The 27885-nt window shown below is 43.1% G+C and overlaps 1 protein-coding gene across 3 annotated transcripts in view; it reads left to right on the forward strand.

Annotated features, from left to right (window-relative positions):
* The first annotated feature begins 12349 nt into the window (after nucleotides 1–12349).
* Nucleotides 12350–27885, forward strand: part of MSANTD1 (Myb/SANT DNA binding domain containing 1) — a 34807-nt gene continuing 19271 nt past the window's right edge. Inside the window, exons 1-4 of one of the 3 annotated variants that reach the window (XM_088056703.1) lie at nucleotides 23464–23618; nucleotides 25072–25193; nucleotides 26555–26647; nucleotides 27067–27331. In XM_088056703.1, the coding sequence (XP_087912829.1) occupies nucleotides 27078–27331 (254 nt within the window). In that variant the 5' untranslated portion in view covers nucleotides 23464–23618; nucleotides 25072–25193; nucleotides 26555–26647; nucleotides 27067–27077. Of the gene's footprint in view, nucleotides 12482–13215; nucleotides 13413–23463; nucleotides 23619–25071; nucleotides 25194–26554; nucleotides 26648–27066; nucleotides 27332–27885 lie in introns of those variants that run through there. The other 2 variants (XM_088056702.1, XM_014260482.2) reach the window with 2 other exon arrangements.

The raw sequence follows: 27885 nt of genomic DNA on the forward strand, positions 1-27885 counted from the left end.
AGATCATCAGCCTGAAAGGAAAATTGGGCTCTTGTGGAGTTGGATGCTGTGTGCAAGCCAGTCTGAAGTTAGCAATACTGAAAGGGATTCACAGTCAGGAGACAGTAAACAAAGATGAAATTCAGGGTTAGAGCTGTACATTTATCCCTGCAGATGGAACATGGCAACAAGCACACACAACAAATGGGGAAAGTTACAGTTTGCTTGCTAGGTTAAAAGACTGTGTGTCATCCTCCTGAATCCATTTGTGGGGGAAGATTATTGCTGTATTCAGGAAGTCTGAAGAGCAAGGAGATTGCTTAGCAAAGTGACATAAAGTATCCAGGGGACTCAGTTTTTAGCTCTGATTCTGAGAAAAGGATCAATCTTAGCTAAACTGACCTTTTAATGGTCAATTTACAGGTACATACTTTTTACTGTCAGCTCTGGTACTGGCATTGCTGCCCAGCACTCCTTGGAGATACACACCCTGTGGATGATGCTGTGTCCAATACCAGTGTCCCAACCTTCCACTCCAGGCACTGGGATAGTCACAAAGGGAAGACAGATGCAAACAAGTCTATGGCCAAATCCAAGTTCTGCCCAGCTGTTCCTACAGCTCTACCTGCTTGCTGTCAGAAATATAAGCCTCAGAAACACCCAAAGCCTTGCCCTGATTTGCTTCCAAGCTGGGCTGCAGCTCTGGGAAGGCTTCTTTCACAGTCTTTCTTACAGGGAAAATCTACCAGAAGCCCTAAGTGATGAGGGGTGGAGAGGACAGCAGCTGCCTTTCATTGTGGTGCTGTGCTGGCTGGATCGTGTCCAGGCAGTTTGTTAGCACTGCCTACAGGTACCACTATCCCTACCACTAGCAAATCTTCTCTGAAGATTAAGTAACTCATTAATATGAGTTACTTAAATCTCTTCTGCTTTTTTATTTAGCCTGGTTTGAGTTGCCAAGCAACTTATTACACTTTGCACTAAACCCAGAGCAGCTGTACAAGTGACCCCCAGCCCATGCATCCAGCTCTGGGATGGCAGGCACCAGCCACTGGTGAGTTTGGATTTTGAAATGGTTTGTGAAACCCCCCATCATGTCCTGGTCACCAGTGGACTGCTCCTGCTGAGCCCAGCTGTGTGGCTGTGGCTGGGATTATCTCCAGTGAGCTCTGCATGGTCAAGCCCAGAGCTACATCACTCTGGTGTGGGGGGAATTTTGCCTCTAGCTTCAGTCAGCATTTCCAAGTCCTGTTAAACCTGAATAACCACAATCCAGGACTCTTGTTTCAAATAAATTGAGGGAAAATGAGGGTTCCCAAAGCTTTAGTGAAGTAAATTTGTCTCCTCAGCATACTGCTTATGCACCAGGATTTTTTTTTCCTTTAAGAAAGAAATAGATGTATGGATTGCAGTTGACAATGTTAGTGTCTACTCTTAATTTTTATACTTTCACACACTTACCACTGCAGATACTAAAAGCTTGTGTGAAGGGTGCATTTACAGCTATTTGCTCCCAAGACTCTCACAGGGAGGTTTCAGTACGCAGAATTCCCAACCCTCCAGTATACCAACAGCCAGTGACTGGCAGGTCACATCTGCATAAAAGTCACATTTGTTTTAAGTTAAACTTTGAAATCTTTAGTTAAACTAAAGTTAAACTTTGAAATCTATTTAATTACACTGGTGTAAAATCATTTGTGGATGCTTCTCTGTGCTTTAATTGAAATCTGATTTGCAGTGTTTTTTCTTTAGGAAAGCTGAATCTGTTTAAGAGTATCCACATGGGTTTGCAATTGGTTTCAATAAATAGAATTAAAACCAGGTTTTGCTTAAATTGCTGCAAGTTTTAATGCAAACAGGGCCTCTGCAAAACTGAAAATCCCCCAATTATTCTGGAGCATTTCTCTTCCCTGTGAAACTGAACGTTTTCCATTAGTTTTCATGAGCGCAGTGTGGAGGTTCTCCAGTATCCAACCTTTTCCTGAAACAAGCAGCCTACTTTGAGTTTAGCAGCCTCTCCCCTGCCCCTGACTGGCTCTTGAGCTTCCAATCAGGCACAGAGGAAACATTTAAACACGCAGCCCCCTTGCTTAGCCTTCCGGGCTCTGCTCAGAGCAGGAATCAGCCATGCAACTCAGCCCAGGTAAGGCCACACTTCACCATCCCCATCGCAGCCATGTTACATTTAACAGGTTTTTCCCCTCTAAGTACCCTGATTTACTCTTTGCCCCCTCACTGCACAAAGAGAGGGGGAGAGTAAACCCCTCCCGTGCCCCAGGAAGGCAAAGGAATGGTGAGAGCAACTTGCACACAGCTGCAGCTTCACCTGGTACAGCTCCCAGCAGCAGCTTTCCTGGATGAGAGCTGAGGGCTGGGGTGGGAGAGGCTGGGGATGGGATATGAAAGCTGCCAGCTGCTGTTGAGCCAGCCCAGGTCCTTATCCCACCTCTGCACAAGGTTGGTGAGGATACTTTGGGCATGTGGCAGCTCCCCCGCTCACCCCGGGGTGCAGCTGGGTGCTTTTTCACCAGCACTGTGTAATGCAGGGCTGCCACCCACGGGTGAACAGATCCTTTGAAAATCCACGGGAGTGTGCACCTCCTAAAAACCTCCTCTCTTCCATTTCCACATGCTGTTAAATTGCCCTGATGCCTTAAGTGTAATCCTCTGGCTGTTCCCTGTGCCCGTGAATTACTCAACATGGCATGCTGGATCCTTAGCTGCAGGACAGTTTTTCCAGTTGTTTGTTTTGAAAGCTCTTAAGAGCAATATGCTATCAGCTGAGGTTTCTAATTAACTCTGAATAGCTAGTCTGCTGCCACTCAAGTATAATTCTCATTAGCATCTCAGCTAACAAGCTTCAGTGTTTGCCCTCCTAATTAGCTTCTAGTTAGAAGTCTTTCCCTATCCTAAGATGTGCTGTTGTTAATTGCAGCTCCAATTGCTTTTACAGCAGAGTCCTGAGAGATTGCTAAAACTCTGGTTTATATATTCTGGTAGAGATCAGTGTCTGGGATACTCACAGCTACAGGTCCTATATTCTCCTCTAGGTGTGTGTCTTTACCACAAGTTATGCAAAGAGAGGGGGGGACAGAGCCACCGCTTTTAAAATGAATGAGGAAGTATTTTGTCTTTCAAACAGCTGGTAGAACTCGAAATGAGTCTGCTTAAAGCCAAGTACAACTTTCACAGCTAATGCTGCATAAATGGCTTTCCAGGGTATTTTTCATACAATGGCTGCTTTTCTGTGCCGTGGGTTTCTGAGGGTTCCCGAGTGCCCCATTGCTGCTGTTCTCCAAAGCCGGTGTCTTTGCCTGTTGCCCGCACACAGAACTTGTCAGCTTGGCTGTTCCTTCTGGGCTGCTGGCTCAGGATGGTATTTCTGTGGAATGCTCAGTGTAATGTATGTCTGCGAGCTGCATTAACCCCTTAGTCCCCAGGGCTTGGGAGCACGGGGGTGTCAGTGGGCTCAGAGCCCCCGGGGGGACTGGGCTGAGGGGTCCCACTGGAGCAGGCAGAGGAGAAAGGTGTGCTGAGTTTCACTGAGCACCTGAAGCTGTCCTTGTTCCGTGGAGGTAAATCGGTTCTGTGCCTTTTCAAGTCACACATTTTCTTCTCAAAGAGAGGGAAAATATTGCTCAGCTTGTGAAGACTTACAATGGGCTGTTCACTCCAGACATGCCCAGGGCCCTCCTAAACTGAAGCCCATTTTTTGCTGGTTTAACACATCCCCTGCATCCTGCTGCTCGGTGTAGGATAAGAAGAGGCCTGTGCTGAAACCAAATACTGAATTTTATCATGGGGTGCCTGGATCCTTCTACATTGGTAACTCTTTCCTTCTCTTTTTTGAGATTGAGGGGAAAGATTTTGATGTTACCAAGACGAAGTTAAGAAGGTTAAGGTGAGTCTTTATTTGTCTTGACAGAATGACTGTAATCCTGTGAAGCTTTCTCATGCTTCAGGAGGTTCTAGAGGACCCTTGCACGCAAGCTGAGTCCCCCTGAAGCAACATGCAGGTGTAAGGATGTGCCCCATCAGCTCAATTATAGTATCCAATTATGTTCTAGAAAGAGAGAAATTCTGGTAATGAATATGCTTATGGTTCATAACTCATTAAAATTTTAATTTAAGTATGGACTACCCACACTAATAGCAATAGATTTAATTAGTCATAGGTCTTTCAAATCTGCTTTAGAAAAACATGTAAGAGCTTCAGATGGACCTGAGGTAGCTGGGCAAGTTGAAAGGGTGAGAGTGTATTTACACAATGTTGCATGTCTGGTGCCGGTCATATCGAGTCTAATATTTTGGTGCCAAATGATTCGTTATAATTTTTTTAGCTGTAAAAAGAAAATCAGAATTTAAAACACAGTCCTTGATGAGAATCTGACTTTCTTGATTTGACTTCCTATATCCAATTAATGTGTTTGAAAGTGGGAGTAATGATGGTGAACAAATCTCACTGTTTGAATCTATTTTAGTTATGTATCAAAGAGGCATATTTAAATGAGCTGCTTAACCTCTGTTATCTGCAAAACTGGATTCCGAATCACAAATATGTCATTTACTGTGCTGTACTTTAGTTACAGATGGCACCATACATTGAACCACATGATATGATAAAACTTTTTTTAGAAGCTTTAAAGTAAAATTTGAGTTTGCATTTAGGGAAAGAAAAGAAATATTTCCAAAGAGGGATCTGTAGAGTAAGTAATAAATACAGATTATGACAAGGGATTGATCAAAGGTAGCCAAAAGAAAAATTCAGAACAAAGGGTTATTTTGGTAAAGCAGAGAAAGGCATGAAGCACTTAAGTGAAAATTTATAGATATACAATCAATGTCCAGCTACGGAGGGGCTTTACTTTCAGGGGAAAAAAACTCCAAACCAATCAAAAGAACCCTTTCAGATCAAAATTGTGCAGATGCTACCACCATGTTAGTGTGAGCTGTCAGACATGAATTTGTATGTCCTGCATATTTTATCCATTTGCGATAATAAAGTAATTCCTTCTTCTAATGTCCACTTTGTGAGGAATTTGATGCTCTTAATTTCTGGGGGAAAAACCACCAAAGACCACCAGAGTCTGGGCTGCAACAGCTACTGCTCCTGCAAACTGCTGAACAGATAAAGCCAAGAGTGGAGGGCATCTCATGATCTCTATCCTCTTTTATATGGTCTGCCCTATTTTTGTTATCAAACCAGTTTATGCGATGCTGGCTTATTGCCAGATTTGTCACATAAAGTGTTTTTCTTGATGTGATTATAAGCTAAATTGGTGTCATGATCTTTTTTTCTTAAGGCAAGCAATAAATTAAATTGTGGGATAGAAAAAAGGTGACAAAGTCCCATTTATGCTGACAGCATAGAAAGAATAATGTTGAAACCACTCATAAACACGCTGATTGAGAATTCCTTCTACCTTGACTCCATTTGGTTCAGAAAATGTTCGTGAAGTTTTTTGAGTCTGGAAATGGAAAGGATCTTACAACCCCAATAGTTCTTTTTTCTAGCAGGGCTGTGATCCAGGCTGTTTCTTGCAGCAGAACAGCCTTTCTGCACAGATTGTTAGAGAGGGCATCCCCTTAATTATTTATACTACACATACCAGGTGTGCTGATTATGAAATTTCCCTTGAGGCTCCAGAAGGAAGTGAAATCCTAGTAAATGCATGAGATAGTGGAACAATGCTAGAATCTCCTGGATGAAAATCAGTCATCCATGTCAGTGATCCTCCTTACCGTGGTTTTTAGGAAGCATTACAAAAGCTAATCTTCTTAGGATAGTCATCCAAGCTATCCTGGAGGTGTGAAAAAACTGCCCTTCCAGGGAACTACAGCTCTCTTGTGGGTAACAAAGGAAAAAGAGGCTAGAGGAATACATTTCTTGTCTCAGGGAGGCATGGAGGTGGCAGTGTTGATGTTGACTGTGTTTGTAATTGGTATCATTGCACAATGATGACTGAAACATGGTCATGAAACTGTCTGGAAAAATCTGCATTGAAATTCTGGCTGAGAAAATATGAGGACTCTGTTTTGGAAATATGGGCTGCCCTTGCCTTGCCGAGTGGAGCAATTTAATTTGGAGGGGAGACTGGTATTTGTTTGAGACGCTTTTTATCCAGAGAGATCAGTGAAGTCCAAGGGAAGAATGGGATTTTCTGCAGAGGTAAATGGAGAAATACCAAAGATACTGAACTGAGAAAAGGAGAAAGACCTTGATGTGAGAGACAACAGGGAAAGCAACGCAGGGATGTGAAACAACATAAAATTGTTCTATGATTCTGTGATTTAATGTAATGGGGAAAAGACAATGCTGATTTTAACCCAGAGCAACGTGCAATGACCATGACAAACTCAGTTTTCTTGTCTCTGTGCCAACAATACAATTTTTAAAAGGTGGAATAGGTAAATATATGAATGATTATATGAATTTTGCTGTTCAAAGGAGCAGCTAAAAGGGTAAGATACTTGCAGAGAACAGGCAGCTGGTGAGAAGACTTTATAACATGAGCTCAAAGAAGCGTGTATCCTCTTCTATCAAAAGGTTTGAGGAGGACTCTGAAAAGCTGGTGTTGTTCAGTAGAAGAGCAGAATGATGTTAGGAGTGCAAGGACATCTTTCAGAAAGTGGAGGTTGTGTTTGAACAGAGAAAATAGAAAGGAGCATACAGGCAAGTTAAATAAGGCAAGTTAAACAAGGCAGGCAAATCAGTTTTAAGGAGCAACTTACAAAACTCATAGAAACAATGAGAAAACCCCTTCAAACACATGAAGGGTAGGGAGCCTGTCCATCAGCAGGCTTGATAGGCAATTGCAGTGCAATAGGAGCACTCAAAGTACAGAGGGCTGTTACAGCAAGGCTAAATAAATCTTTGCTTTGCTGTTCATTATAAAACATCTCATGGAGCTCTTTTTTCTGGAGAATTTTGGTATCTGAAAGCATCTGAAAGTGTGTTTTAAACTGAAGTGTCAGCAGAACAGGTTTAGAACAATTGGATAAATGCGTAATACTATTGATAAAAATAGGTGGTAGCCATGGTAGCCACCCAAGAGTCCCAAATGTGGAGTTTCTAAATTAATGGTTTCCTTTGTTATGAACCAAATAACACATGTGGCAAGTAAAGGTGGCAAATGCAACTGATGTTTAAAGGGCTGGGTACACTTGTAAATCAAGCTTGCCTTGGTCAAATTTATGGAAAATAAAATGAAGGCTTGTAAATATGATATTGGCTCAATGTAAAAATGAACTTTGTAGAAGGAAGCTGTCACATATCTGTGTACTTTGAAGCCCCGTAGCCCTTGTGCAGAGGTGATTCAGCCCATAAGGCATAGCTGGACTTCCAAGGTCCCTTATCAATAGTCATCAAATCCCCTAAACAGTCAAGAAATAAAAGGGGAATGTGTTCCTGTAGTTTTGAACTGGTAACGGTTCTAATTAGATAAAAGTAAAATAGAGGGTGGGATTGAGTCATCCTTTTTCAAATTGCAGGACAACACCAGGTGGCAAGAATCTCTGTTGGTTTCTCTATTGTTAAATTATTTACTAATGCTCTAGGAAAAAAAGGAGAATTGACAAACTCAGTAAGAAATTTTCAAGGTAGGTTAAAATTAATGTGAATACTCTCCATTTTCTCACCTAATCTAGACATCTGAAACGTAATGCAGAAAGGGAAAAGAACCGTACATGGGCATCCACAGAGATGTCACCATTCAGGAAAATATCTTGTTGTCATTGCGAGTAGCTCCTGGAAGGTATCAGCTCTATCCTTAGGAGTGATCAGGATGATAAATAGGATGTAAAACATGTTAAAGAAGACCTAAAATAAAACAAAAAAAAGGTTTGTGTGTAAATCCACAATATGCCCAAGTGTTGCACAGTGTAATAATTGTGTCTTGAATACAGGAGAAGGAGAAATAGGACATATGAAAGCTGCAAGGATGGTCATAGGCACAGAAGGGTTTCTCTGCCAAGAGATTTAAACACAGGTTGGAAAGGACCCCTGAGATCACCATGTCCAGACTCTACTCCTGCTGGCACCACAGCACACAGCTTTTTCATGTGTTTCATGTGTTTCTCAAATGCTGCCAGAGAACTGTCTGGTCCCTGAATGCATAAAGCTTGTTCAGCTCTGCCTACATGTCAGTAGACAGCTGTCCTACTCTTGTTACACCACCTATTGTGCATTCCCCCCTTGTTCAGCAGTGTCACTCATCCTGAAAACTGAGCTAGATTCTAAAACATTTTTTTTTGGGTTGCATCTGAATTATCTATCATACCCACTGAAAAGCTGACCAATTTTCCCTTCCCTGTCTCTTTTATATTTGTGAAAATCCTTTTTCATATTTATTTTGACATCAGGGAGGGGAAATTTTTTGAGTTTTGGCATCTGTGGGACATATGGGGAGAGGTAAGCATGTAAAGTGTCTGATGTCTCTGCTGTTTCCCATAGTCCTCATTAAAGGAAGGAAGGAAGGTACACAGGAATTTTTTGCTCATACTGTTCAGAGAGATGGTTGAGATAATCATTGGGAGAGAAGAGTTCATGGTTGTTTCTGCTGCAGAATAATTGGGCTGACAAAATCCCCCATACAGCCATAGTTAAAGGAATTCTTCCCTTTTGTTATATCAGTTTTCCTTACTTTATCTGAGAAATAATTCCATACCATTGAACCCCCTTTTTTCCCCATACTAAAAATCGCGTCTGTGCAATAATGACTCAGTCATAACAAAAGCAGTACCTCACTGTAGCCAGATACAATTTTAATTGAGGATGTCTGTTTTAAGTGGGCCAAAATTTATTCTATAGTCCATGTAAGAAAAAAATCCTTCATTTTCATTGCTTGATACATGTTATTTTCTTGCTGTTAAAGTTATTGAAACATCACAAATCAGTGGGAGATGCCATCAGTGATCCACATAACCATTTTACATCAATATTTCAATATTACAATATAATATATTACAATACATCCTAGAGACTGTTCTCTGGGAGTCAGGGGAACTGGGAAGGCTCTGGGCACTTTCTGACTGAGACTAGGACTGTCAGAAGAGAAAAGCTGAGGTGCTGCCCTGGTCTATGCAAAAGACATTTGCAAGTCTGATGCTGCTTCTTGTTTGAAGCACACAGGTTTATCTTGGTTAGTGCCCAGAAAAGGCATCCATTTGGATCAAATCAAATAATATTTAGAATTTGATGCATTTGTTTGAGAGGTCAGACCAGTCTCCTGATGAGCCACCCTTCTGTCAAGGGACATAGCTTAAATCTGAGTAGAAACTGTCTTTTTTTAGCATTCATTGGGAGTTTCTGTTTCTTAGGGCTACAGAGTGCTGTACCAGCAATCTCATGTGGAGCATCTTTGGTGACTGACCTAGACAGAGTGTGAACTAGAGGGGATATTTTTTCAGATTTTGGCTGTATTTTGCAACCACAGAAGGGACAGTGTGGTTGAAGCTCTGCAGTGAATGTCCATCTCGCTGGGATATCCGCCTGGCAGCTGGGCTGAGGGGTTTGAAGGTGGTGTAGGCTGGCATGAAGGATGGGCTGGTGAGTGCTGTGTGGGACTGTTGGATTCTCCTCATGTGATCTTTGCTTCCTTCCATGTTTTGGGAGAGTGGTGGAGGTTGGTCTGAGAAAACAAACGCTGCCAAATTGTGGGGAGTTAAATCAATGCTGAGCTCCAGTGCCAAGCAGGGAAATTCTCAACCGAGATGTGAAAGAGGAGGAAGGACACAACGAGAGCTTCCTTGGCTCTGAGTAAGGGGTGGAGGTGGTACCAGCCTTGAGTTTGGGTGGCAGCCCATGCTGGGGGAGGGACACAGTGGGCACAAAGGCTTTCCTCACAGCGGGTTCAGAGGAAAGTGATGGTGTGTGCAGCAGGGTTTTCTGCAGTCTGGATTCTCTTTCTTTGTGGTGCAGAACACACACTGACAGAAAATACAGCAACTGCTGTGGATATCAGGCAAGCTCTGATCTGCACCTTGGGGTGCTGTGGGGAAAAAAAGTCCTGAGCTCAGATATCCCCTGTGGGGTGTGGATCCATCCTGTGAAATGCACATGGGAAATCCCTCTCAACAGGCAGAGGGTACAGCTCATTCAAACTGAGCATATTTAGAGAGAGTTCTAGTTACAAAAGCACAACCTAACCCTGACTTAGGGCAAATAAAACTGCATTCTGTATTGGCATGTGGTATAATTAATTTTTGGATATTTGATTAAATAACGTGATAGTGCAAAGAGAATTGGCTGGCATTGCTCTCCAAAAGACAAAAGCAATATTAAACTTTGTAATGCTCCCACACCACTGCAAATGCTGAAAAAACAACTGCAGCAAGCCACTGGGGACACAACAGTGTGTTATTCTGTAGCCATCAGGTGCTTGGCTGGACGGACCATAAGCTATGTCTGTGTCCTTATGTTCAGACTTGGCAAAATGCAGAGTTCACTCTTCTTTTTCCTTAGCATGATTAAAGAAACAAAACAACAACACTTTAAAAAAGGAACTTAATCTCTGTGCAGCTGTGTACTTTTTCCTAACACAAGTCTCCCCAACACTTTGTGATGCTCTAGATGCAGGATATCAAATTCCAGCAGCAGGTGTGTTCAGAGCTGTGGGGGTCCAGTGAGGAGGTTGTGTTCCTTGGCAGAGATTTTTTAATTATCACCTTGCTAAGGTGAGTGGGAAATTCTGTCTAAAAATCATCAGGGTGGAATGACAGAGAATTTTACCTCTAGCTTTCTTAATCTGTGGGAGGAAGTTTAGGGCACTTGCTGTTCTTTTTTAATGCTGCTGGATAAACTAATGACTGTGTCACCGAGGTAAGTCTGAAACCTAAATCAAAGTTTTGTGTCAGATTTTATTTCTGAATGGGCCTGAAACAAATTCCAGAGATCTTGTACACATCTACTTACAAAAATATCTTCCTAAATATCTAAAATGAATTGCAAATATTTCCATTTACTCAGCCTATTCATCTATCCCTATTTAGAGGGACACCTCCTCTGTTTTATCAAAAAGTGCTACTTTTCTACCTCATACCTCCTATTTTTAGGGTTAGTCTGTTTCTGTGAGATTATTTTTTTTTTTTCTCAAAATACTTATTTGCAACTTCCAAATAGTGCTGCCTGCCCTTCTCTTCTTTCAAATACAGATCTAAAGAATTGGAAGAAACAACAAATTTGAAGAAAATCAGGCTCACAGTATTTAAAAACGCACATGTGGACTTGCTCTTTTAATTAAAGCCTTTTTCCTAACAATGAAATGTAGAGCTAGCTGATACTTTATTATGTTGGGTTGTGATAAAAACACACTGGCTAATAGCTACTCTGAGCTGTTAGCCAATGTGTTTTTAACAGCTACTCTAAAAATTTCTTTAAGAAATGCCTTTAGTTAAACTTTTGCAGCTAAGCTCTGAGGATGAAGAAGGAGCAAGAAGCTAACTAGGCACAAAATTGTTGGGAAAACTTAGAAACTTTCTATAGTGTATTGTATTGCAGAGCGTTTTATGATATGCTTAGCCAAGGAGCCCAGACTCTTTTTAACCTCAGCTTAAACAAACGTTTAAAAATTCAAGGTAAAAGCACTTTGGTGGTGATAAGAGAGATTTTAGTTTGATATTTTAACACTAAAGTAAGGTTGGCACTTCAAGTGGTGGGAACAGATGTTGTTTGCAGGATCTGATTCCCTCCACAGTCCTTCTCTTGGTGTCTGCTCAGACTCCTGGAGACCCTTTTTCCACCTGTGTCCCCATGCCAGCTCTCACGCTGCATCCCATGAGCAGCTCCCACACTCTGCAAGCTCCAAACCTGGCCAGGTGAGTCAAACCTGCCCCTGCTGCTCAGGTCTGAGCTCACAGCCTTGTACTTGCTGCTTAAGATACAAATGATTGGTGTGGTGGTTTTCATATAATAACTTAATTGTTTTAATACTCATCTCAGAAGTGGTCGAACTTGGGTTTGGGTCCTCCTTCTCCCAAGGGATATTCAAATCCACCTGTCCCTTCCCAGGCTGTAGGCAACCTCTCAGCCCTTCCTATTGAAGTTGTGCCACGGTGCAGGGAAGGATTCGCAGACCCGGAGAGGAGAAGCAAGTGAGGGCCTGACTGCTGCCTACCTAAAGGGAGGTGGGGAGCAGGTATCTGGCAGCGTTCCCAAGGCTGCTTACTATAAAATTTGCATTAAAACATCTCTGGATAAAAATCAAAACCAGCCCTGGAGGCAGAGTCCAAACCCAGTGCCTCTATCCATGGGGAGAGGTTGCAATCACCTTGCCCTGGCAGCTGGTGCTGTTTTGCTGCTACCCCAGCCACACCCTCTTCCCCCAGCCACATCTTTAAATGGAACTGGGAGTTACTGCTCCTCACACCGACACCAGAGCCAGCTGAGGAGGGCTGGCCGTACCCACGACTCCCCAGACCCGAGGGGGCTTCACGGGCATCAGTGCTGAGAGGTTCAGCTTGGCCACAATGTTTGGATTTCAGCACGGAGGAAGGAAAACTTGAGGTACCCAAATACCTTCTTTTGGTGAAAAAGTTGGTTCCTGTGGACTGTTAGGTTGGAGGAGGGGAGAAGTCATGGCTCATTTAGGTCTGCATTTTAGACTTGGAATTTCCTGTTGTGATACTCTTCAGGTCCCTTTGTGGCTTTGAGGGCCTTGCCTGACGTGAATTGAGGGTGTTTCATTGTGAGATGTGGCCGAAGGACATGCAAGGTTAACTTTAGCTCTGGAGTGTCCAATTCTCTTTTGAAAATTACTTTTCACAGTCTAAATTTCACAGTCATTTAGAAGCTTTAGAAATTTCCCCCTTTGCTTGTCTCTGCCTTCTCCTTGTGTAAAATAGAGATTACAGTGCCTTCAGGACCCACCATATGTTAAAGAAAGATTTGTGATCCTCTGAAGGACAGCAGGCTGAGCATTGAGTGTTAACTTGCTAATGGAAAAGTTGGGCAGATGAGAAAAGTTGGGAAAAATGAAACCTGCTGGTGCCCTGGGTGAAACTTGAATGACTTTTAAAGAGACATCTTTGGTTGGCAGTGGTGAGATGTGCAGATGAGAGTGTCTGTCATATCCTTTAGACTTCAAGTGAGCAGCTTCCAGCACACAGGAAAGAGTTTGTTGAAGGCTCGTGGGCTGATTCAGGTTAATTATGATGGGAATGGGGAAGGCCTTTGTTGGTGCAGTTTGAAAGGCTAGAGTTTGAAAACTAAACCAAACCCACCTCATGAGACCTTTTCAGGATACCCCTGGAAGAACATGGGTGATGCTTCTGGGCTGGTATGAGCTGTCTCCTCACTCACCTCCCCACGTGGTGCCTTGTCCTGCCAAACTCTCTCTCACCAGATGTGAAGTTCTGCTCTGGGTCAGTGATCTGCTGTGAGGAGTCCTGTGTTGACTTGAAGGCTCATGGAGGATCTTCTGTTCCGAGGACAGCAGGTACCGAAGCTTCTCTTTTGCACCATAAAGTTCTTAAAGTTGCAAAACTGTAAAAAAGTGTGGGTTTGTGTGTTGAGCCTGTGCTTTCCTCCTGCCCCTCTGAAAAGCTGGGGAAGGGAATGGTTCAGGGCTGGAACTTCTGAGTGTGTAGAAGTGCTGCGTTGTCTCCTCAGCCAGAGGAGGTCAAGCTGGGCACTGTTTCAGTCCCTTCACAGGCTGGAACCTCCTGGGCAGAGGAGCCCCTGATGTCACATCTGCTCTCTGTGATCACTGACCTGAGTTTTCACAGGGTTTAACTGGTCAGTGCTTTGTCCTTGAACCTTTTGATTCCTTCTGATGCACTGGCTCTGGGGGTGCTCTGTGGATGGTCCATTTCACAGATTTTAGCCAATACGCTGGAGAGGTGTATTTTAAAATGTGCTTTTTTCTTCATAGTTTTCAGAGTCCACCAACTTTTTGTGCCTCATGGGGGGACAAGTGTTCTTGCAGCTCCATATTGGACTTAATATTTCCCCAATCTTTTACCTGCAGAATTCCCTGATGAGAATACTGCTTTAAAGACAGGCAAAGTAATTTCATTTTTCGGTGATCCTTATGTAACACTACAGAACACAGAAAAACAACTTGTGGAGTCCAAGCATGGTTTTGATTTTTAGCAGTCTTGGTTTTGTCCTGAGATGGTGCAGTCTGTAAGGAAATGCAATGCATTTCTGAGTTTTTGGAGGGCAAATACGATGCTCTTCCACTTTGTGATGTTTAATGTGGCTGTAGAGACCTTTCCCTGGGCCTGGTCTTGCTTCAGCTGTTCTTCCTTCTCCTATTCCAAGACTTACACTGGAATAGTTACTGTTAGAAAGCAACCAGGTAAAACAATGTGAATGTGTGTGTATATATATATATAAGTATAAAGACTGTGTGTATTTATATGTGTGCATATAAATAAATAGCGACACAGATGCTGGCTCTGTCAAGTTCAAATGAAAACAAATTCACAAGATTTGCTTACAGTTTTACTGTGGTTTCATACTGAATTGAGCAATTGGGAATGAAAGAGGGTTGATTTTTTTACCATTTCTGAGTGCACTGCAATCATATTATGCTAATAATCTAAACCAAAGCTGATCTTGCTTTCTTGTATTGTAGGACATTGAAAGTATTGAGAGGCATCTAAATTATCTTAAAAGTGAGAGTGGTTCCAGAAACTTTGACTGATTCCAGAAACTCACACTGGCTGTAGTATTTTAAATGCTTAGATGGGAACTTGTATGTGATGCCTGCCTTAAGGAGTTCTCACTTGTAAGATAAAAACAACATAGGGAGGCAGAGTAGAATATAGCACAAAAATGTTTCTAAAACATTTACAGTGATGAGATGTATAAAATACTCTCAAAATAATCCTTATAGTTGTGGTAACCAATATTCAGGGCTCTCTTCTGCTTTTACAGTAGAAGAGGCTTGAAAATGTGTATTTTTTTCAAAGCAAACACTAGTAAGTGTAAGTGTGATCCTGCTTTTGGGACCATGAATTTTATTACTGAGTGAAGCGTCTGGTTCTGCCATTCCAGGGGGTGTTTTCAGTTGCTTCAAAACAAAAAAAAAGCTTTTTGGACCTTTCTTTCAGCTTTCATATCTGGATAAATGACTCCTTTAACCCTGCAAGGCACTGCAGAAAAAGTACATTAATTTTTTTCATCTGGGGGTCTGCCATGCCCCAGTGGCTGTGGCTTTTACCCTGAGGCTGGAGGAAGCCTGGATGTCAATTGTTGTTATCTGATAGCTGTGTACAATACCCAGAGAGGCTCTGGGTGGATCAGAGGTCAGGAATGAAGCTACAGATCAGTCGATGGAAGAATTTGGCTATTGTGGAAGCAGGTTAAAGCAGGGATCAACACAAGCTACAGTGGCCTGGTAATTGGTGGCTGCTTGTGGTATTCTCCAGATTTCAGGCAGAGAAGATCAGAGAATTCTGCAGGAATATTTTGTGTAACATCAAACAGCTCTTGTCAGACTTGCTCCTTTGTTTTCAGGAAGGCAGAATGTTATTTTGGAAAACACTTATCGCCATTTTGTTAAGCTGGTTTTTACAGCCAGAAGAAATGGATGAAGGTTGGTCTTGTCTCATTTATAGAGAATGTCTGAAGCCCTTGTTTCTCACATGTGTGTTGGATTGTCCAGTCACTCCAGCTTGTGTTCAGTGGTCCTGCCAGATCAGCACTTCACTTAAGTTCTCCTTAATGGATACGCAAAAAGTGATAAAACACTCCAGAAGAGGCCTCAAGGAATGATTAGTTTAATCTTCAATTAGTTCCTGCTGAGACTTGATGAGAAATCATTTGACAGAGTAGGCATGAGCTTTAATATAATCTGCCTGTCCAGTTACCATGAAGTGCAGTGTGCAGAGAGGAAAGAAGCTGCAAATGGAGAAAACCATGACACAAGCGTTGAATGTTTTAGACTGCTGCCTGTGATGCATTTTTGGTCTGCTTGAGTGGCTTCAGCCACTGGGATATTACTACCAGGCATTAAAGTCAGTGTGGGGAATATTTTCATCTGTATGGCTGGTGAGATGCTGACAAGAGGCAGATGTCTTTTTTTCTGCCCGTGCTTGGCAAGGTTTGTGGATCAGGCTGTTGAGCTCTTTTAAAACCACAGCAAAAGAGGAGCTAAATCCAGTCCAAGTAGTTTTTACAATAAGGGGAGTGAGGTGGGGGGAGAAGAAGGCTGACTTTTTAAGTCCTTTGGAGTTGGCCAATTGCCTCTAATAGGAGTTGCACAAGAGTGCCTCCCCTGAGAAACACTGTGTCCTGTTTGCACAGAGAATGGAAAACACTGGCCACTAAAAGAGAATGAGACACTGTGCTGTGAACTGGTTTGATTTGCTGTAAATTGTTTAGTCTTGTTTCTCTGCAATCAGATGGTGGTTCCTTGTTTCTTTGTTTAGGTCCCTTGTCCTACAGTCATGAAATCTGTGTTTTGTAACAAAAGAATCCAAACTTTCTGAGCACTTGAAGACTTGCTAAGAACATGGGGATCCTTCTGGCTATACAGAAATCTGTCAGCTGAATGATCAGGGATGAAATAAAATTAGAATTCCCTGGTGCTATTCACATCTGCCATGGACTCCCTTCAGACAACTTGTCTGTACTTGCATCTTCACGGTGAGTGTCTCCCGCGTCTGTGTGTTTTTAGGTTCTATGCACTTCAGGTCTGCACTTCCCCCTCAAACATCCCAGTTAGGTTTTCTTATTTAAGCTCTATATACCTGGTCCCCTATGAAGCTCAGCTGCAAATAGGTTCAGCTCTTCAGTACCAAAAATCTGTTCAGTTTTGTTACTCTTCAGAAAAATCTTTGCTGACTTACTGGAGGCAGCTTTTCTGCCAAAAAGAAGTAATTTGAGTGCTTGCTAATCTGCTACAGGTGAACTCAGGCCAGTTAATCCATAATTTAAATTAATCTTTTTGATTGCACTTGCATGATTGACTCAGCTGAGAAATGGATGATGGCAGATACACTCCTTTTGGTGTAGTCTTAGCTTTGCTTGCATCCAGATGTGCATCAGGGGAAGTTCAGATTGGACATTAGAAAAGGGATTCTTCACTGAGATGGTGGTCAGTCACTGAACAGGCTCCCAGAAAAGTGGTCATGGCACTAAGCCTGACTGAGTTCATAGAGTGTCTGGATGATGCTCTTGGCTATATGGCTCAATTTTTGCTAGTCCTCTGAATAGCAGGGAGTTGAAAATCCTGATGGGCCCTTCCCCAGTCGAGACAGTCTATAATTCTGTGAATAGCCACACTGCAGTGGGTATTTCTAGCCAAGCAAATGATGCTGTTTTCCCTGCACAGACCTATACTTGGGGCACATCCTCTGGGCTACAACACTGAATGCCACCTTGAAAGAAAAGCACCCAACAAGATTTTAAAACCACTGGTGGTACTGGACAGCTGGTCTTGAACCTGGAGAAGTTTGCATCCAAATGTAGTTTGTGGGTGTGCATTAGTTCAGGAGAATTTACCAAAGGAGGCAGATGGGCTCCTATGCCAGCTGGGAAATGTGTCCCTTGGGCTGATGGGTTTGCACTGCAGCCAAGAGAGGATGCAAGGACACACTCCTTGGTTTAGATTTAGTCAGAACAGTGGAAGATAATGCCTGGATCAGAGGGGCATGCTAAGGCTGGAATATAAACTGAACCCTGGTGGGTGGAAAGTGATTGGAGCAGAGGAGTGTGTGATAAATAGCATAGAGCCAATGTGAGGGGAAAACAGCTGGAGGAAGCCAGGAGTCAATGAGGAACATAACAGCACTTGCAGTCCAGGCTTACAGTGAAGGCAGCAAGGGGAGATGTTGGGTCCTGAGACAGAAGGCTGGCTGGAGGGGCACACTTGGATGTGAGAGGGGTAGATGACCCCTCCTGGCTGTCCCTGGGATGACCAGGGAACAAGACTATCTTTTAACCAAGAAGGATTGATGCTTTATGTTTTAGCTTTCATATTTTCCAGATTCTGTACTGTATTAGAATGGAACTCTGAACTTCATATAAAGTGTTAGCAAGTTCTCCTCACAGTTTATTTAGACAAAACAATCCTTTTCCAGCCCGAGAACCAAGGACACCATTGCAACTTCAGGCACAAAAAGTATAAACAACAGTGAATTGAGGAGAGCAGTCTGGGAGGATGGGACTTCATAACCTGAAGCTATAACTGGACAATTAACCCCTGTATGTAAATGGACCAAAACTTTTATAAAAGTGTGGAAGCGTGTGACCCATGGTCCATCTTGGGTGTAGCCTCGGCCAGGCTCTTGTACTGCCCAAGGTATATCCTTTGAGGGCTTTTTTAATAAATGCCCAATTTATTCCTTTAACACTGTCTAGCCTCTGTTCTAGGTAGACTCTCCAGGCATCAGGATCACAGGACCCCAAATACTGCAAAACTCTGTGTTAAAAGAGGCAAAGTTACACATGCATATTGCAATAAACCTTCCTACACTGAGATGGGTCCTGCCTATCCTCCTGTCTATCACAAGATCTGAGAGTTGATGCTTAAGTTCCCAATCCTGTGTTTGTCTGGAGATGCTGCCCAGTGTCGTAGTAGCTGAATTTGTGGATCATCTGCACAGTGGCAGAAGTCATCCTTTTGAGGCAAGGATTTGCAAACACAGACCACATAGGACTTCACGGGCCCCATCAGTACCTCTCAGGGGAACTTCACTCCCCTGAAACAGTTTGAGCATTGAGAATAAAGTGTAGTTCACCTGGGACATGGATATACTTCCAATGTAAGGACATGGATGCTGTGGGATGGGTGATGTTGTCAGCCCATCCCAGAAATGGTATATGCCTGTTTTTATGGTCTCAACTTCCACTAGCAGCCACTGAAGTAGATATGCTTATTTTCTGTCACAGCATGAGGGTGCTGGTGAATTTGGTTTTACTCACCTTTATGGCAGCTCTCAGATGAGGCAGGCTTTTAAGAATACTTTTAAGAGTACTGTCTGAACTTCATAGGTTGCAACACTTTTCTTGAATTCCCATTCCTGAGGCTGCCTTGCAGTAATACCCAAAACACCATTTACATTTTAGTATTTAAATCTTCTATGAACTGATATGAAAATCTCCATCGCCCTAAATATTTTATCTGAAATATTTTTTTTTAAATCTTTAAGTTTTCCTCTGAGGGGCTCCAGAGCTGACTGAACCCTTGTTATAGGGGAAAGGGCTGCAACTGGGGGTAGCCTTGGGTCCCTAAGCAGAGACGCAAGATAGGCAGGAGCTTTTCTGCCTTTCTCCATTTGGCAGACATCTTTGGATTTTAATGCATTTTATTTTGAAGACGTGTGGGTGATTAATGTGCAGAACAGCAGGAGCTAATCCCATGACTGTCCCCCCAGCCGGTGCGAGGTGCTGGCCTGCAGGGTGCCCTGGGCAGGGATGACAAGGGGCTGCTCCGGCCTTCCCACGTCCTCTGCCAGCCTTGGCGGGGAGGCAGGGGCAGGCGGTGCGGGGATGCAAACAGCTGTGCGGTGGATGCAGCAGGCTGCCAAGCCAGTAGCAGGCTGTGAGCAGCGAGGCCGGGCTTCTGGCAGCGAATTGCCAGCAACTTGCGCTGCAGTTCCTCTGAGGCTGCTGGAAAAGGGCCCACACCGCTGTTCCCTGTGGAGGAGCAGAGGGCTGGAAGGCGCTCGGCCAGCTCAGCTCGGGTGCCGGCTCCCGCAGCGCGGCACAGAGCCCCGGCAGCAGCCCCGCTCCGGGGCTGCCCCTCGCTCGGGATCCGCATGGATAACCCCTCTGGCCATGTTCTGAACGCCACCGCCTCTCCCTCTGCAGTCAGCGAGGGGTGACACAGCAGCGTTCGCTCTGCCGGGGCACAGGCGATGCGCACAGCGGTGCCCGAGCAGAGCCGCTCATGTGTCCTGCCGTGACACGGCTTCTCCCTCCTGCCCTGCTGAGTCACGGCACCGGCACACGGGGATTATTGCTCTTCTTTTGCCATACATCTCAAATCCAAACTGGATTAATTCACGGTTTATGTCTAAAGCGAAGCGTTTAGGACAGGTTCTCGGGGGAATTTGCTTCTGGAAGAGCAATGTTTGCACAGCGTTGTAGGAGCAGTTTTTGATGAATCAGACATTTTTCAGCATGTAACTTGCTCAAATGTGCTAAAAACCGAACAGGGCAGGGGGACTTATTGACTAACCCCTGTAAGTAAGCAGGGCCAAAATAATTTCTTTCAAGTGGGATTTGGGAAACCATTCAATGGGAACTGAGTGATTTTCATTGTAATATGATTTATTGCTTTCTTGCCAGAAAAAGGAGTATGTCTGATACTACATACTGCAGAGTTGTTCCATATGCTAAGGACCTTCAAATTATTTCTTAAGAGTAAGGAAATCCAGGAAATTCTCTGTTTGTTATAAACTGGGAGTATGACACATGTAGAATTGATGTGCTTTGCTTTAAATATTATATAACTAAATTTTTAATAATATGGCCTGTCTTTTCCTGTATGCTTGAAAATTTAGGAACATGTGTGACTCAAAGTCCATCTAGTTTGGCATCCTGCCTGCATAATATTGTAAGTGCCAGACGTTTGGGCAGTGATTACTTGTACCTTCTGGACATAAGGGAATTTTTTTTCCCTTTCCAATATGCTAAACTAAGGTCTGCAGCACAAGTGTCTGTGATTCTGCTAAACTTAAAATAATAAAGTAATTAAAAAAATATCTCAGTATTGTAATTTTTAATCTAATTACTATGAACATATCAATCTGTACCTGGTTTCTCCAAACTGTGAGTTCTCTGGGTTCCTTGCAGTCCATGAGCTCCTTCTTCTAAAGCCCCATGTAATTCCAGTTCTCCCCCTTGCCTGCTAATGCTTCCTGATCTGACCACAAAAACTGCTGAAGCCTCATTTCCCAGCTTGTCTGCATTCACCTCGCTGTCTCTTGCCATCCTCTCTCCAACTGAATGTCGGTGCAAAGCTGGCTTCCATGGTTACTACTAAAATAGGCAAAGGAGATATTTTTGGTCAGAATCTGCCAGTTCAGCAAGATCAAAATGCTTTTGGGAAATGTTCTGAATACAGTGAAATTTAAGCAGGACGCTTCTTGCAAAATAAAATAAAAAACATCTCCAGCTTCCTCTGGCTCACCTGCACCTTCCCAGAATACAGGGCTCCTCCTGGTCTGTCCAGTACCCTGCTCCACCATCAGGGAGACCTGTCACTCAGACAGCCCTGTGGCAGGGTGTTTGTGTGGAAACATTCATTTTTCTTGTCTTTGTTCTAAGTGTTTTGTCATACCAAAATCTTCTCTGCCCCATGTCAGCCAGGATGCCTTCCCTTCAGCCAGCCTCCTCCACAGCACTCATTTCTGTTGTCAGAATTCTGGGCAGGTGTTATATATTTTAGATGTACATAAAAGCTAACCATCCATGCAATGGCCTTTGCTCAGTGATGTGTTGCTGTCACTTGTCCCTTCTGGTCTCTCCTGTATATATCTCGAGACACCTACTGTTTTTCCTCAGCCTGAATAATTTTTTTTTGTTCTGTATTTGTAAAAGACCCTTCTGCAGTTTTGATAGCATTGGGCTTCCTTTGCAAATGCTGCTGTGATGTTAAAATTCCCTCACAGGCAGTAGGGTGGCATGAGCTGTGTCTGTGTGCAGCTCCACAACACTGACTTGATGCTCTGTGCTCACAGCCCTGTGGTTTCCTGTCGCTTCTGAGCCTTTACAAACCCCCATGACCCCATCACCCAAGGAGATTGGCAGTCTGAACAGTGCAAAGACCTCACTGGAGTTCCTAAGCCAGGCACCACTGCCTGCAAGGTGCTTCCCTACCTCTGCATGAGCTCCTTCTTTCCAGAACTCTTCTGAGCACAGCAGCTTCATTGTTGGTTTAATGGAGGAGAAAAAAGGGCATCTTCTCCTCCTGATCATCTGTCCCAGCCTATCTTCTCTGGCCAAGTTGTTCGGAAGTACTAGAAGAATATTTCCTCTCCCACAGAGTATTTCACAGAGTATTTCTTGTCTCACAGAGGATGAGGATGATAGTATCACCTGAGGACCATGAGTTGGAAGGGATCTACAAAGATCCACCCCAGTACATGGATGTCCTTCCTGTCTGCCAGGGCACTGCTGACTCATATTCAACCTTCCATTGACCAGGACACCCAAGTCCTTTTTCACAGTTGCTGCTCTCCAGTGTCTTGTTCCCCAGCCTGTCTGTACTGGCATTGCATTTAATCATCTTTGCAAATTGCAGTAGGCAGCAGTCAGAGATACTAAACGCATAATTCTCTATAAGACTTTAGCAAGTGGGCCTTCTAGCCCAGTGGATAGGAAAGTGTGGGGCAGGAGTATCCCCTCACAATCCAAACTCCAAATGATTTTAGACAAACACATACATGGCACTGCACCCTTTTAAGCAGAGTTATCAAGGTGTGTCTGCACTGAAATTCCCAGAGAATGAACACATGCTCTGCAGTCACTATCCAGTTCCAAGATTTGTTATTACCCACATGTATAAGCTCCTGGTGGGCTGGACCAGAGGATTGCAAGGAGCAGTGACCAGCCTGTGCTTTGGAAAATCTCACTTTTAACAGCTTGCCCCAAACACAAAGAGTCAAAGCAGTGTTGTTTGGTGTTTGGTTTTGTTTGTTTGTTTTTGTTTTTTGTTTTGTGTAATCAAGACATTACAAAATAGTTTACTGAGGTTCCCATGTGTTGTAGGGTTGGACCTGTGTCTTTGAGGGGTGATGCTCCTTCAGCAGGAAACCCTTCCTCCTGGTGTCACTGTTCCAAGTTGCTGCCTAAAAGGGTGTTTGCTGCCAATTCAAGATTCTCCTGAACCAAAGCTAATGTTCTTCCATTTCTAAGCATCCTTGTAGGCAGGGACCTGTGTGTCAGCATCCCTGTAGACAGCTCCCATGGGGATTTCAGACACAGAAGTATATTTAGCAGAAGTTGGAGAAATCTCTTGTATCCAAGTGGAATAAATTCTGATTTGCCCAGAAGTTTCTGCCTGACTTCTACCACAGTCCCCATCAGCAGGATTGGACATGCTCTTCTGTAATCACAATGTAAGGGCTCAGTTTGTGGGCTGGGCTCTGGTGCTTGAGTGACTGGAGCCGTTATTCCCCTGCAGGCACAGGGGAAAACACCATCTCCTAAAACCTGGCTAAAGGAAGTTTTATTTGGCATGCATGAGCCCACCCTTGCAAAGCTGAAGGCTATACACACAGTCAGTTAGCACAGATCACCTGAGGTTTAGTCAACAGATATGTAAGGATTAATGGAGTTACCTAAACTCTCTGAGAGAAGTATTTAGAGGGGAACTTCATTAGATCCACAGCTGCAAATTATAAACCCTTCTACCCTGTTTGAGGTTTGTTATCTTTAGAGATCACCATGAAAAGTGGAACAGCTGTGAGAGCTATTATTCAAGCTGATATATAATGATTGCAAAAAAGGTAGGGTGTTTAGACAAATGATACGAAGAACAGATTTGCAAGAGGATCATTAAATTCATGTTCCTCTGAGGTGGTGTGCATTGAGAGGAAAGGCACAAGTGAGATACTCAAGAACAGTGAAGTGTTCACAAGAGTATCTTCTGAACTTGTCACAGCAGTGCCCATAAGAGGAAGGACTGGGCTGAGCAGGAGAGTGGAGAACAACTTTCCCCTACAGATTGAAGTCACATACAAAGGTGTACCCATTATCTCTGCTATGTATATCACTGGTTTGTGAGACTTAATACCCTTATTGTATTGAGGAGAACAGTTGCAGTTTCAGCTGCTTGCATGGTCTGGAGGGAGCTGGTGCTGGAGGACTGTGCCATCAGTGTCAGAGGAGTGTGCAGGAGGGGTATCAGTGCCTTCAGGCAGGCAGAGCTGCAGCTTGTCATGTCAGCAGTTATTCTGGGCTCGGTGACCCGCCAGTCTTTGAGGTAGATGACAAATCTTGACTGGCCTCTAACTTGGGAAGGGCAAGAAGCAGCTGAATGCTAATAGAGCTTCTCCTCCCGGTGCCCCCATCCTGGGCAGGGACTGCTCTTGCTGACACAGAGCTGCTCTTCCCCTAAAAGGTTTGCTGGTCCTGTCCTAGCTGTTCATCCCAACTCAGGGACCAGGACAAGGGCTTAGTGATGCCTAGGAACTGCACAGGTCTGCTGAACATCAGCAGAGAGGCACAGCTTGGTGAGGTGTATTTTCCCTCCCCTGGCTTTGGCAAAGAGTGCAGGAATTATTTGGGGATAAAAAAACTTCTCTTGCTTTCAGACCCACGTAGGAAAACAGTCACTTCATCAAGCACTTGGCACATGTGCTTTGGTGAGGCATGTGGGGTCTCCATAATTATTATCAACGACTTTTTCAGAGGAGGGGGTAGGACCTGAGTCCTTGAAACTTAGATTCCCTTCAGGTGCTGAAGGAGGGGAATAAGAGAGGTATTATTAGAAAGCATTTCTTTTATATAACAGATGTTAAATAGCACTATACCACTATATCAGTCTGTCAAGTACACTAATAGGAAACAGCATATAGAAAAGTTGATATGTGAATTTCACAGGGAAACAACTGCCCCCCTCCTGCAGGATCCCGGGGTCTGGGGGCCAGCGTGGAGCACAAGGAGCAGCTGCACATATGCCAGGCACATGTGGATGGAGAGGGGAAGGAATAGTTGTGGACTAGGACAGGAAAAACTTGGTGCAGCTGGAAAGGTTTTCACCCACACTGTCCTGGTTGTTGTACTTGAAACCGGATTAAAAATATCCTTAAAGCAGAGACCACACATATCTTTGGGTTTTGACAAGTTGTGTGTATCATGCTATGGGTTTCAGTGGTGTTAATTGGCATTTTCACTATGTAGGTGCTTTAAAGTCTGAGGGAGAAAAACAAACCTCTAATGGATGATTAAAGGTTGAAAAGCAAGCCTGGCTTTATAGTAGCACATGTTAGTTCCAAGTTAGACCCAAGGCCATGGTATTTTCCTCTTGGACTCTGCGTTGCTTCCTAAAACTTGTCCTGGTGATCCCCAGCTGGCTGTGACCACAGGCAGCTGAGGTTGGTACGGTTTCATTAAAAGAGCTGCCTGAAGCCCAAGGTTAGGTGATGGGAATTTCAAAACAAAACAATAAATTAATAAAATGAATGTGTCATCAGCTGATCCTCTTCTGACCACCATCTGTCCCCTGATCATGTGACGTCTCCCAGCTGGCCACCCAAGAGACAAACCATGCAAGATCATCACCACAACATATGCTGCTATTTACACATTTTTAAAGGTAATAGTTGCTAGGCTGTCATATTAGTAGTTAAAAGCAGTTATTTGGAAGCTAGGGGATTTTTTCTTTATTTCTCTCCTTTTTATTTTTTTCCCTTAGGAAGGCAGTGACTCAGCACTCAGCAGGTATATTTCTGGCAGAGATGTTCAGGGTTGGATCAGTGGAAGTTCCTATGTAAAGTAGATGTAATTCTATCCCCCCCCCCCCCATACCCCCACCTTATTCTATGGTATGCTGTTGTGCCTTTTGTAATATACAGTAGAATAAATAAAATAGAAAGAAGGCAATGGTCCCACAAATGTCACTAGTGTACCTTTTAGGAACATTATGTGCTCTCTTTGCCATCTCCAGGATGCAAACCAAGCCGTGCATTTTTAAACTATTGTTAAGATCAAGGATGTGGTTATGAGAAGACTTACAATTTATAGGATACTTAAGCATTAAGGATTGAGGCACAGAACATTTCCTGGGGATTAACGACTGACTGGGTGAGCCTCAGGCCATTAACCCCTGCCTGTCATTAATCTTCAGGAAATGCCCTGCAGTGGGGTCGTTATTGCTGAAACAGAAAAATAATAATAAGAAAGGTCTGTGTATTATTTATTTATATTTTACATAACACGGTTCTATTGGGACTGTAGGAAATGAACATCTTTCTGTTTAGCTGGTCGTACTGCTGGAATTAATGCAGTTCCTGCATCTCACTCTTTTGTGGAAGATTATTGTCAGATTGCAGGAGTGTAAGTGGGGCAGGATTTGGCCCACCGCTTGTATTGCAGTGTTTAATACAATGAATAAGCCCTGCTTCTCTGATATAACTGCTGGCACAATTTAGCCCTATATAAAAACAAGCTCAAAATGCTTGTTTTACAGCAAAGCAATTTATTCACAGTTCTAAGCATCTCACAGCCTTTTTTTAACTCGTTGAATAATCCTTTTAGGTTGCCCATAAAGCAGGTGAAATGCTTCTGCTGCAGTCCTAAGGCAGAACACAGGCTGCATAAATAGCATCTAAATTACTAGGAATACAAAATACACATACAGTAATACATACCTACAAAGGCAAATTCATACTGACAGGACTGCAGTGTGTGCTTATCAGCAGCAAAACATCTCGGGGAAAAAAAAAAGTGTCTTTATATTGAAATTTTGTATATATTTCTCTCTATATAAACACTTAAATACTATTTTTTGCATGTTCTAAAGCCCAGATGCAGGATCCTTTTTAATGAGCCTGCCTGCTTAAACATTTATTAGCTTAGAGATGTATAGTTTTCATAAAGCTGGCTGATTCTTTTTGCAGAATATCTTTGCAAAAAAAAAAGCTTTTTTTTTTTTTTTTTTTGTGTACATGGCCTCAGTCCTTGCAACCTCCTAGAGAGTCTGTCAAGGCACAACTTAAAAGCTCGTTCAGGCGACCATGACCCCCTGCTAGCAGATTGTCTGCCTAAAAGGTAAGGGAAAGCTAAAAAAGAAGTAGAAACTTAAAAGTAGCTTCTCAAAGGCTGCATAGATCTTTTTTTTGTTAAACCTAAAGTGTTTAAAAGCTTTAATATTGATGGCCTGTCAACTTTGTCCTGATTCTTTGGCTTTCAGTTAAAAGGTTTTTGTTGTTGTAGCTTATGCAGTTGCTCTGTTGCTATGGAAACGTGACATCAAAATGACGTTTCTCTGTTTAAAAGCTTTTAACTAAATTCCTGCCTGTCAGATGTAGGCCCCATTTTGTGCACTCAAGCTTCAAGCTGTTGCAAAAAGGTTTCATATGTTCTGTTGTCATTCAAATTCTTTATCCACATATGCATGTCTTGCACTACAAAAAACCTAAACTAAAAACTCAATCTATATTAAGTGTCCTCTTTTAAAACCCTTTTAGGTCAGTCAGCAATGGCTGCAGCAGAAATTCCCAGTTACATTGTCTCTTCTCAGACTGAGAAACACAGGAGGGCCAGAAACTGGACTGATGCAGAAATGAGAGGTTTAATGCTGGTTTGGGAAGAATTTTTTGATGAGCTGAAACAAACTAAAAGGAATGCCAAAGTTTATGAGAAAATGGCTAACAAACTCTTTGAAATGACTGGAGAAATTCGCCACGGAGAGGAAATAAAGATAAAAATTACAAATATGACATTCCAGTACAGGTAAGCTTCAGTTAATTCTTTTTATTTTAAGAGATTTTAGCAGGGACGGCGCAGTGATTTTTGCCTTTCAGAAAGAAGTCTCCTAGAGGAAATCTGTCGATAAAAGATTAAAGATTGTTCATATCGCTTTTAAAATTCTCTCTTGCCAATGCTGTTACGTCATTGTTAATTTGTCCCCCCCATTTCATGTCAAACTCTGGGACAACTTTGTTTCTTTAAAATTAGCTGGCATTGTTATGATGCAGAGGGATGGAAATGTATTTAATGGGGAAAAGAGATTTATTTTTTTTTTTTTTCTCTTTGCTGAGGGGACTGATTGTGTTAGCTTGGCAGCCAATTCCTTGCAGCGAAACTCCTGCAGTTTCAAGTGGCCACTGAGGATCGGAATTGCAAGGCAAAGTTAAAAAAAAAAAAAAAAAAAGAAACTAGAACAGAATAATGTTTGGGGGGGGCTGATGCTCCTCGATTTTGGTCTCATGAGTTGAAGGGTTACACTTCACGGGGCCAAGAATAATTGAATGTCTTATTACTGAGTGACACACATTGCTATAATT

Source organism: Pseudopodoces humilis, chromosome 6, assembly GCF_049639895.1.
Source record: "Pseudopodoces humilis isolate 2021_Gansu_Grassland_sample_001 chromosome 6, ASM4963989v1, whole genome shotgun sequence".
NCBI lineage: Eukaryota > Metazoa > Chordata > Aves > Passeriformes > Paridae > Pseudopodoces > Pseudopodoces humilis.